At 41.3% G+C, this 12871-nt stretch overlaps 1 protein-coding gene across 3 annotated transcripts in view; it reads left to right on the forward strand.

Annotated features, from left to right (window-relative positions):
• Positions 1-12871, forward strand: part of LOC131683510 (protein eva-1 homolog C) — a 459719-nt gene that overhangs the window by 131769 nt on the left and 315079 nt on the right. For all 3 annotated transcript variants that reach the window (XM_058965544.1, XM_058965542.1, XM_058965545.1), the window contains exon 2: positions 2655-3392. In XM_058965544.1, the coding sequence (XP_058821527.1) occupies positions 3212-3392 (181 nt within the window). In that variant the 5' untranslated portion in view covers positions 2655-3211. The remainder of the gene's footprint in view (positions 1-2654; positions 3393-12871) is intronic.

The raw sequence follows: 12871 nt of genomic DNA on the forward strand, positions 1-12871 counted from the left end.
TTTGGAAAGTTTTTTCGTTCGTTTTCCGAGGTTTTAAGGAAAAGTACTCTATTGATTCGGCATCAGTAAATGTTATGTTGTAGCTCACATATTGGTTAGCTCGATATAATTCTGTTTTAGTCGGAATGCATTGTACGTTGACGTTTCGGCCCAAACAGTCGTTCCTCAAGGTGAGTGCCGCTCACAGTATGACTTTTTTCAATCTAATATATATTTTTCAAAAATGCCTTGTCTCTACATTGAAAGCTGACCGAGTAACCAGGGATCAACAGAAACACGGTACATTGTGGTCGGAAAATTAAAAAGTGGAATTAATTATTATCTTTCGTTATAGGGTTATGGTGTCTTCGCAAAAATTGCTGTAGCAAACCTAGCGCTTCATTTGGTTGAGTTCCCGTTTACATTGGTTGAAGGCCATGCAAGCTTTCTTGATTTTGAAATCGATGTGAACTGTTCAGTTAAGTTTTGAGTCGAGAATTACCCCAACGTACTTAACTTGATCTGCGACAATAATTTCAGAATCAAAGAACTGCAACGGACGAGCACCGGTTGTAATCCTTTGTTGCGTGAAAAGAACCATTGATGTTTTATTTGGATTAACTGATAGTCCAACATGAAAACACCATTGCTCAACAACACATAAGGCTTATGGTATCATATAAAAAGTGTGTTAATGCAAATACCGGTGATCATTTTAGGATAATCATCGGCGAAACCACATGTCGGAAACCCAAGCTCGTTAAGTTTCCTCAACAAATAGTGGTGACAGCACACCACCTTGAGGACATCCCCAGACACTCAGTTTCGTTATTTCTACTTGTTTTAACGATGAGTACAGATGTCGGTTGCTAAGCATTGCGTGTATCCAGTTCGTGACAAATGAAGGTGACCTGAAGGTGGCTTCAAAATGGATTCGAAAGACATGTTGTCAAAAGCACCGTCAATATCGAGAAAAACTCCTAAATATAATTACTCTTCTGAAGAAAAAACTGTTTTCAATGTTGTAGATACCATTTTGTAACAGGGTGGTAGTAAACTTCCCCCGCTGATATGCATGTTGCATATGTTGCGAATGTAGTGGTCGATTAAACTTTCACTGATTTGAGAAAGAAGGAGGTTAGACTGATCAGTCTAAAGCTCTTTGGCTCCTCGTAAGTGACGTGGCCACCTTTATGAATGAATTTGACAGTTATTTCCCTCCACGCTAATGGAATGTATCCTGTTGCAGGTAAGTGATGGCTCCATACAGCCTAGAAAGTGTGTGTCAAAAAGATAATTGAGTGCTACATCTTCATTAACCGAGTACTCATTAGCAGTTCTAATCAAACTGACATGAAAATCTTTCGATTTCGAAAGAAACTTATTTAATCTGCTAGTCTAGTTGAGACGTGAGACATTTGTGCAGAGGCTTTTCCAACCACTTCGCTCAGAGGATCGAAGGGCATTTCTGTGTGCTTTGCGAGCCACCGATCCGTCCGTGCGTCTGAGATTCTAAGCTCTTCTACATAACTTTTTGAATCGAACAAGTTCGGTAATCCACCTAGGTATTCCTCTGGAAGCACGCATAACTCGAAGTGGACAAGCCTCTTGTTATGTTATCTTTCGTTCTGGAGCTATGGTGTCTTTGGCAAAGTTGTTGCATGGCATCTAGCGCATCCATTTGATCATATCATATTAATTCAGAATTCGGTCGCTACAACAGCGCTGTTATCAAAGTTTTAATGGAATGAGATAGAAAGATGGTTAGACAATTGTATGTCAGATAATCAGTAGATCTTCTGAAGATACGAACTTTGTAGGTCCTACAAGTTTTGAAATATTGCGCAGTTTTGAAAACATAATTGTTTAGTGTTCACGCAAGACGTGTGACTTTTTGGATTTTAGTGTCTAACTAGTGCTAATTTGGGTACTAGTTTAGATACTAGTGCTAATTTGGATACTAGTTTAGATCGTCTAACTAGACACCCAGTTGGTGCTAGTTACTGACGAGGAGAATCCGAAAATACATTGGATAATGTGTTTCAATTTATTTGAGATACACAACGAGAGGCAATGATTTATGTCATATAGAAACGGAGAAAAGGAGATTTCGCAATCTTGCCCCATCCGCCAACTAACCCCGGGGTCCCGTATTCGAAAAGTTTTTATGCATATTTCTAGCATCTGTTACTTTAGCCGTTCCCTGTATGGACATCTTATGTGCCTGGTGTATTTTTAGGTTCTAAGTGTACCGTAAATAAAAAAAGCATAAATTTCAATGGTACTGTGAGCGAGTTCGCATTCCACTCTAGAACTTGTCAGCAACTGCATCGTCAACAGCATGTTCCATGATCACTTCGCCCAAGTTATTTTTTCACAACTTTTAATGAACTCTGAATATGGGAGCACAGTCCACTTAGCAACTTTACATCAACCAAGCTAGAAAAATCTCTAGCCAATTTCTAGCACAGGGGATACTTATTGCTCCAACTTATGTTTGATTAACGCACACAGAAGCAGGGAATCGCGACTTTACTTGGACATTAAACAAAAGTACTGCACGCAACGAGAGCATTCTTTGCTAAAGACAGCTAGAAGACAAGGAGACTCTACGTAAAAGTTTTTTATCGAACGCTAATAGTAATAATATCCTTTTTCTTTTGTTCTCGTTGCAGGAGACCTCAACCGTCGATTTCTACCCGTACGCGTTTATTCTAGCGGAAATGTCGTTGGGAGATGATTTTCTGAATTCATTCCCATAACGAGCGGCTTGCAATAATGATAGAGCCATATTGTTTTTTACGACGCGCAACGGTCGGCAAAGTTGTGCGGCGAAAATTCGGTCGTTGCAAACAAAAAAGAGAATAACTTTATTTTTCATTTAATAGTAATAAAGTGAGCGGCACTGAGTTTTAAACGGGGCGTAAAAAAGTGAGATAATTAATCATTATAAAATTCAACCACAGTAAAGCGTGAAAGTCCCGGGCGAATCTGAGATAATTTCACGTCCGTGCCAGGATCAACAATACTGACAATGTGCCATGGTAATGCCGAAATTTCCCACCGACACGTGAAATTAATTTGGTTGACAGCGCATTTCCATTCGCGCCTGGTGTAATTGAATGGTAGTAGTGAACATGTATGCATCCGTACAATACAATAACAGTTGAAAAAAGTGTCAAAGTTGAAGGAGTTTATCACGCAGGAGAGTAGAGAAGAGAGGTCATTGTTGATGTGCGGCATCCGACGGAACGGTGCTGCGGAATCCAAAATCGCCGTAATGGAATTAATACAAATCAAATTGATTCAACATCATTTGTTTTATTGGATACTGATATTTCTGCTGCTATCATCATCGCCACTGGTGCTACGAGCGGATCCGGAAACGCCGATTTTCAGGGTGGATCCACTAGGTAAATATATATCCAACATTGATTGCTTTATGAATACGTTTCGCTCGGTTGGGCATATAATTTCATCGTTATCGGCCTTCCATCATATTGTCGTGAAGTCGGAATCGTAAATTCGCATCAGGCCAGTATCGGTGTTGAGTTATCATCTACGTGACCACGCTAGTTCCTATATTCATAGTTAGGCGGAGACACTGAGCGGAACTAATTGAACATGTTAAATGCCGGAGCTAACCGAGCATGGTGTCACGAGACATTTTCTCATTGTATGTAGGTATATATGTATACAGAGAAAGTATTGTGATTATGGTAATAATTATTTTTTAGAAGACAAAAAAAAATTATAATATTTTTCTGTAATACCGAGAGATATTCGCAAAAGTATAAAACCAGCTTCGAATTCGATTCACTATACGTACATATATAGCTCTTACTCACGACGTAAACAAAGAAACTATCAAGCTAGAGCTTGAACATTTGCATAGGATGTCAGTTTTTTTTCCTGAAATAAGACCTGCCACTTCTCCAGTTTTTGAGTCCGCCCAGCTATGAATATAGTAACTATACGCTTGACGATTGTCGACCAACCTGTGATGGATTACTGCAGCAAAACGAAGCCGACCGTAAGATACAGTTTTGCGACCCGCGTTTTGTGCTAATCGATGGATGATTAATGGGATGGTTCTGGGGAAATTCATCTTTCAAAATGATGGGATCACACGGTCGTTAATCGTTTCAGCGCAATTGAGCACATCACTTGTGGCAGGTAGATTGTTGGCTAACGATCTTTTGCATTCGAGCATCATTGTGAAGATCATCATTGGGTTAGGGAAAATCCCTTTTAAGTTTTCGCTGAATTTGAAATGAAATTTGAACGTTTTTTGATCCGTTAGGTTTACATAGTTGAAAACTCTCTCGAATATTAAAAACGATCAGCATGTGAGTTGTTGAATTTGTTCATGCATACATATTAGAACAGACTATCTTCTACTAAAGACAACATGTTTGGAGTCTGCATCAATAAGTCGAAAAATTTAAACACATATTCATCTCGCTTATTTCTACGTTGTTCACTTTTAAATATTAATTTGCAGAATTTGTGCATTGGATTTCATGTGTAAAAATATTTAAAACTTATGACATTTTTCTTCTTTTTCTCTGCACTATTAATTTAAATACTAAGTTAGATTTTTTTTGCATAAATCAATTGTTTTTGAAGCACGTTGTCTATTTTTTCACATTTTTTAAAATGCGCTCTGGCAATTTTTTTTAACAAATTCACCGGATGGCATCCGTCAACCATGCGGCTCCATTGAAGTTCTTCTTGAAGGAAACGCTTAGTGTCCCATATTTTTTCGGGTATAGTATTGACTGTTTCTGGTTATTAAAATACACACACCCGATTTCGCATATTGTTTATAATATTTATGGTCTAAATATCTCAGTTACTAACCGACTGTTTCTGGCACCTCTAGATGCAGGATCTTCGATTATGGTTAGCGGATGATAATGACGGTCTTAAAATGGTGAGGTACCATTGTACGCACTTCCGGTGGATAAAAACACGACATCATTAACAATCCTTTAGCGATATTTGTTATGTTAAATCGAACCAACAACACGACGTAAGAGCTAACTCCGGAAGATATTGTTTTTGCGAATTTTGTGTTGTACTTTAATGAATATTATTTAAAAAGTGACTGTATGTCAGCAGGCCCGTCGCGTGCAGTTGGCTGGGTTAGCCCCCGCCAACAAGGGGCGCTGAAGTCAGGATAAGTGGGCCATTTTTAGGAAAATTCTAAATTGTTTGAAAGTCAAACTCAAAAAGAACGCCAAAAGTGAACACCAGAGAATCGCAAAACTGAGACTCCACCAAAGGCGGCAGAAGACCACACCACGGTCCTGTCAGGCCCATTCAGATTTAAGCAGATGTCTCCAAGCGGATCATTTGAGTTGAACTATTCCTGAACCAAGAGAGCATAATTTGTCATGAAGAATGGGCTAACTCTCTTGAGTATTTAAGAAATAGCGTGCTTAGCCCTCAAAAAGGCAAGGGGTCCTAGAGGCCCGGCTATTTACAGTTCTCTAGTTTCAATGGACTTGTAATTTGAAATAAATAACTTGTTTATATTTAAAATGTATTCAAAATAACTTATTTATATTTAAAATGTCACAAAACTTTAATGGACTGTTAGTGCCCTATATTGATGGCTTCATCCGAATTTAGCTGGAAATTTCAGTTCACTGTATTTGTTAAAATTATTGTTTTTTTTCTTTTTCAAAATCGAATAAAAATCGATCGAAATTTTTCCGACCGATATGTTAATTTTGCTCAATTTTGCATTCGTGCATTTCGCTCGCTGTGCACTTTGTGTGAGAAAACAATAATTCTGGGAGTCTACAAGGCGAAACGTTTTAAACCGAAACTGCTTTGTCACGTCATCAAAACTTCTTATGTAATTATATTTAACAATGGAAACAACAAGTTTTACGATGATTTTACTGGTCCTCCTAATTCACGAATGAATTTTATCCTATCGAAAAAAGTCCTGCATATTTAATCGGTGGAATGCTATTCAACTTATGTTATATTCCTTTGTCTATGTGAAATTGATCATTTTTTTAAATCTGAAGTCTTTCCTCAATAACAGTGCACTATCCATTAGTTATTGGCTAAATTGTCTTAAGGACACTTAACTTCATATTCATAACTCTCCGAGCTCTCGATCGAAGCAATTCGTTTTCTAGTGCCATGCGTAAAGTGAACAAGAATATATATAGTCAGTGAAGGTCAACCATTATTTGAGGCAGTCTTTGTTCGCCGGTGCCCAGTCTGGTGAAGTGAATACCAGAATAGCTAAGTATCTTTTATTTTTTTTTGCATTTCCCTTTCCCCCGATCGGTCTCTACTTCTTAGATCCCTTTCCCCTGAATAAAAGTTTCATCTCTCGTTTACACCACGTGCTATCCTCGCGCCTAAATGGCCGAGGGTGAAGCAAGGTTGGATGGGAATGATATTCCCATGGATTTACCGGATAAACCCGAAATTACTCCCTCCCCTGATTCCCCCAGTCCTCCTCGCATTAAAACATACCCACCCAGTTCAAATGGACTCTGGGTGGTCTATTTCCGGCCCATCACGAAATCGCTTAATATTTTAGAGATCTCACGGGAGCTGACTGCTAACTACCCGGCCGCAGTTGAGATAACACGTGTTAGAGCTAATAAGATACGCATATTAGTGAATGACCTCGACCACGCAAACCAGATTGCTAGCAGCGAGCGTCTTACAAAGCAATTTAAGGCGTATGTACCTTGTATGGCAGTGGAGATCGATGGGGTCGTCGCCGAACCGGGTTTGAAGTCCGAAGACGTGTTGAAGTACGGAGTTGATTGCTTTAAGGACCCTTCACTTCAACATGTGAAGATTCTGGAGTGCAAGCAATTGTATTCAGCAAAAACTAAGAATAATAAGACAACTTATTCATTGTCAAACTCGCTTCGGGTGACTTTCTCCGGGTTTTCCCTCCCCAACTATGTCCTCCTGGATAAGGTTCGTCTACCTGTTCGCCTGTTTGTATCGCGGGTAATGAGCTGCGGCAATTGCAATCAGCTGGGCCACACTGCCACCTGTGGCAATAAGAAAAGGTGCGGCAAATGCAAGGGAGACCATGAGGATGACGCTTGCGGTAGAGAAACTGAAAAGTGTATTTACTGCGGGGCCTTCCGCATGCCCCGCGTACAAACAGCGCGGGGATAAAATTAAGCGCTCCCTTAAGGAACGCTCGAAGCGCTTTTATGCAGAAATTCTTAAGAATGCTTTGACATCTGTCCCTTCTGAAAATTTCTTTGCTCTTTTGGCTGGCGTTGAGCAAGAATCTGACGACCCACGAGAGAAAACATCTTTGGTTAACCCAGGGGAATCCAGGAAGAGGAGAAATCTAGCCTTCCCTAGATTGCCTCGTAAGGGTGCCAAGGTGTCGTCCCCTCAGAGTACGCCAACTACAATCAATAAATCCAACGGAAGTGATGCACTAAAGCCGAAGCAATTTGCTCCAGGACATGGAAATTTTAATTCTAACAAGGAGTATCCACCACTTCCAGGGACACCAAAAACCCCAAGTGTTCCCTTTTTTCAAACAGATACTCAGTCCAGTAGCGGACTAATGAAATTTTCTGACATAGTGGACTTAATTTTCACAGCTTTCAATGTTACTGATCCTCTTAAAAGCATTCTGATAAATTTTCTCCCTGTGGTGCAAACATTTTTGAAACAGTTGACTACTAAATGGCCCCTCCTTGCAGCGATCGTATCCTTCGATGGCTAAGTCATCAAACGAGGTCACTGATTCGATCACTATCCTACAGTGGAATTGCAGAAGTATCCTCCCGAAAATCGATTCCTTCAAATTTTTACTAAACAGTTTAAAATGTGATGCTTTCGCATTATGTGAAGCCTGGTTAACTTCCGATATAAATCTCAACTTCCACGACTTTAATATAATCCGTCCTTTCTAATGATGCGTACTGTTGATAGCTAGCGGGTAACCCATCTTCCCGGAAGGCCTTATATGCAGTGGACTTTTCCGCGTACAGCTCTGAGCATTCTTTATCCCACCACGGGGTGGGAGACCGTCCATAGGTCGAGAAAACCCTTATGGAGGAGTACTTTTGGGGATCAAAAAGTGCTATTCTTTCAACCGAATTAACCTCCCTTCGACACCAGGCATTGAAATTGTCGCTTGTCAAGTTCTAATCAAAGGTAAAGACCTTTGCATTGCTTCAATCTACATTCCTCCTAGAGCCTCGGTAGGGCACCGAACGCTTTGTAATGTCACGGAATTCTTACCGGCACCGCGGCTAGTTCTGTGAGACTTTAACTCGCACGGTACGGTATGGGGCTGTCTTCATAATGATAATAGATCAATATTAATCCAAGATCTTTGCGACAATTTCAACATGACCATCTTAAACACGGGAGAAATTATGCGGATTTCTACGCCACCAGCACGCGCAAGCGCGTTGGATTTATCGCTATGCTCAATATCGCTACAGTTAGATTGCATGTGGAAGGTGATCCCCGATCCCCACGGTAGCGATCATTTGCCTATCGTAATTTCAATTGCTAACGGTTCAAGACCATCACAAACAATCAATGTCTCATATGACCTCACACGGAACATTGATTGAAAGAGTTACGCGACCACGATATCCGTTAAAATCGAATCCACTCAAGAGCTTCCTCCGGAGGAAGAGTACAGGTTGTTGGCTGGCTTGATTCTCGACAGTGCGAATCAAGATCAGACTAAACCAGTACCGGGCGCGAATACCTATGGACGGTCTCCCACCCCGTGGTGGGATAAAGAATGCTCAGAGCTGTACCCGGAAATTCCACTGCATATAAGGCCTTCCGGAAAGATGGGTTGCCCGCTAGCTATCAACAGTACGCATCATTAGAAAGGCGAAAGAAGAGTCTAATGAAAGCGAAAAAACGCACTTATTGGCGCCGGTTCGTCGACGGATTAACGAGAGAAACAGCGATGTGCACTCACTGGGGTACGGCTCGACGTATTATTGTTTTTTAACCGAAACAGTACCAACGAGAACGTGGAATATTCAAACCGTTGGATATTCGCTTTCGCCAAGAAGATATGTCCGGACTCTGTCCCGGTACAGAAAACGTACCGCGCCGCGTCTCCTCACGATACCGCGAACGAAACATCGTTTTCGATGGTGGAGTTCTCACTTGCTCTCTTGTCATGCAACAATAACGCCCCAGGGTTAGACAGAATCAAATTCAACTTGCTGAAGAATCTGCCCGACACTGCAAAAAGGCGCCTGTTGAACTTATTTAACAAGTTTCTTGAGGGTAACACTGTCCCTCATGACCGGAGGCAAGTAAAGGTCATCGCCATCCAAAAACCAGTCTCCGACCACAACTCGTATCGACCGATTGCAATGCTGTCCTGTATTCGGAAGTTGTTCGAGAAAATGATCTTGTTTCGCCTCGACAATTGGATTAAAGCAAATGGCTTACTGTCAGATACACAATTTGGCTTCCGCAAAGGCAAAGGGGCGAACGATTGCCTTGCGTTCCTTTCTACAGAAATCCAAATGGCCTATGCTAACAAAGAGCAGATCGCATTAGTCTTCTTATTATTATTCTTATTAAGGGGGCTTTTGACTCAGTTTCTATCAACATTCTGTCAGAGAAGCTGCACCAGCATGGTCTTTCATCAATTTTAAATAACTTTTTGCTAAACCTGTTGTCTGAAAAGCACATGCACTTTTCGCATGGCGATTCAACAACATCGCGATTTAGCTACATGGATCTTCCCCAGGGCTCATGTCTAAGTCCCCTGCTCTGCAATTTTTACGTGAATGACATTGACGATTGTCTTGCCAATTCATGCACGCTAAGGCAACTTACAGGCGACGGGGTGGTCTCTGTTACAGGGCCCAAAGCTGCCGACTTGCAAGGACCATTACAAAAAACCTTGGACAATTTGTCTGCTTGGGCTCTTCAGCTGGGTATTGAGTTCTCCACGGAGAAAACTGAGTTGGTTGTTTTTTTCTAGGAAGCGTGAGCCGGCGCAACTCCAGCTTCTATTAATGGGTGCAACGATCAATCAGGTTTTCACATTTAAATATCTCGTGGTCTGGTTCGACTCTAAAGGTACCTGGGGATGTCACATTAGGTATCTGAAACAGAAACGCCAACAAAGTGTAAATTTTCTCCGGATAATAACTGGAACATGATGGGGTGCCTACCCAGGAGACCTGATCAGGTTATACCAAACAACGATAGTGTCGGTGATCGAGTACGGGTGCTTTTGTTTCCGCTCCGCTGCGAACATACACTTCATAAAACTGGAGAGAATCCAGTATCGTTGCTTGCGCATTGCCTCCTTGGGTTGCATGCACTCGACCAATACGATGAATCTCGAAGTGCTGGCGGGCATTCTTCCGCTAAAAAATTGATTTCTCATATCGATTGCTCATCCAATACGACATTCTGAACCCATTGGTGATTGAAAACTTCGAGAGGCTCGTCGAGCTTAATTCTCAAACCCGATGTATGTCCTTGTACTTCGACTACATGGCACAGAGCATTAATCCATTTTCGTATACTCCCAACCGTGTTCGTTTCCTGGATACTTCTGATTCTACTGTATTCTTCGACACATCCACGAAGGAAGAGATTTGTGGAATCCCGGACCATATACGCCCGCAAGTGATCCCCAATATATTTTATAATAAATTCCGAGAAGTCGACTGTGACAAAATGTTCTACACTGACGGATTAAATCTCGATAGGTCCACTCGCTTCGCTATCTTCAACAATACTATCACCGCTTCATGCAAGTTCAATGATCCCGCTTCAGTTTACGTCGCAGAGTTAGCTGCAATTCAGTACACCCTTGGGATCATCGACACTCTGCCCACTACTTTATCATTTCGTACAGCTTTAGCTCTATCGAGGCTCTTCGTGCGATGAAGCCCAAAAAGAAATTCCCATATTTCCTGGGGAAGATACGGGATTCCTTGTGTACGTTATCTGAAAAATCTTATCAGATTACCTTTTTTGGATCCCCTCTCATTGTTCTATCCCGGGCAATGAAAAGGCCGACTCATTTGCAAAGGTGGGCGCATTAGATGGTGACATATACGAAAGACCAATCTACTTCATCGATTTTTTTAGTATTTGTCGTCAGAGGACACTCAACAGTTGGCAAACCTCGTGGAGCAATGGTGAACTTGGACGATAGCTACATTCAATTATCCCAAAGGTATCAACGAAGCCTTGGTTCAGGGCGATGGATGTGGGTTGCGATTTTATTCGTATAATGTCCCGACTTATGTCCTACCACTACACCTTGGAAGGGAATTTGCGGCGTATTGGGCATGCGGAAAGTACTCTGTGCGCTTGTGACGAGGGCTATCACGACATCGAGCACGTTGTCTGGGTATGCGCAGGGTATTTGGACGCCAGGTCGCAGTTAAAGGATTCCCTTCCGCCCCGAGGTAGACCACCCAATGTCCCAGTTCGAGATATGCTGACAAATCGCGATCTCCTCTATTTGTCCCTTATTTACACGTTCATAACAACGATAAGTTTCGCAATTTAGCCCCTCTCTTTTATTCTCATTTTTAGAAGTTTCCTCCTACCTTGTGGAACCGATCAGCTCCAGAGTGCCACTATGTAACCGCCGTCGCCCTTACCACTATGCCTGCATAGAAAGAAACTGAAGCGAGAGCGACTTGAGGTCCGATGACTTTTGAAGGATTCCCCGCAGGTCCGAAGAATACCATCCGCCAATCCGGCCTACTAGACTGGGGCGCTAATTTGTTTCGCTGATCTCCCGTTTGCCCAAAAGTTTCAAGTTTTGCTCTTCTCTCCCGGTCACCATCTACGCCTTCTCTCTCCTGTCCTTGATACAACTGCTGCTACACCGATTTTGGAAATAAGCCTCCCTCTGAATATCTTAGCATAAGTCTCCGATAAAAATCAAATTTGTATTCTGTATTCCTAGTTTTAAGATAGCTGTAATTTTTACTGTTTGTTAAAACTATTGTCCTCCATCTTGTAAATAGAATTGTATCCCTAGCTTTAAGACATCTGTGAAATTTTTCTTAAATATTTGTTCCCCCTTTTGTGTACCAAACTATATTGTTAGTTTTAAGATAACTGTAAAATATTTCGTAAAAAACTATTCCCCCTTTTGTATATCAAACTGAATCCCTTGTTTAAAATTTTTTCATAAAAAAATCTTTTGCCCCCTCTATTGTATATAGAATCTTATTTCTAGTCTTAAGATAGATGTAAGGGAAATCGGAAATGCGATCGAGTAATTCGCGGAAGAGGAAGTAAACAAAAAGAGACTCTCCCTCGCAGACTTACATTACAAAAAACCTCCATTTCTGGAGATTCACGCAACAAATTCATGTATCAGCAAACAAATTACAAAAGCCAAAGTCGGAAAATAGATCTAATGCACACAATAAAAGTAGCATACTATGGTTTCCAACATTCGGTAGTTGAAAATATTTGAGAAAAAAAACATTCACTTAAACTAATAGCATTTTTGCTATCAATTGGTTCTACACGCTATTTTTAAAAGCGATAGAATTATTACACCCATATTTGAAGAGTACCCTTTTACTCTCAGCCATACTCAAAATTCGCCCGACATCCCAACACGACGCCCGACCCAAGCGAGCCGTTACCTTCCGACACCTGCACTACAGAACTCCCACTCGTTCCATATATTCACGCCCATTTCTTAGTATGTACATTTCAGTACAGTACAGTAGATACAGTAGATTTGACTCGTTTCTGACAAAAAACTCTCTATCAAAAGCGAGCAAAAGTTGTCGAGGCAAACGGGAACGATGCTGAACCAATGTAGAACTCTCCCACCTCGATCAGACATTATATCGAGCTATCAAACAAATCTTTTATCTTCCGAATAAAAGCGTCC

Source organism: Topomyia yanbarensis, chromosome 2, assembly GCF_030247195.1.
Source record: "Topomyia yanbarensis strain Yona2022 chromosome 2, ASM3024719v1, whole genome shotgun sequence".
NCBI lineage: Eukaryota > Metazoa > Arthropoda > Insecta > Diptera > Culicidae > Topomyia > Topomyia yanbarensis.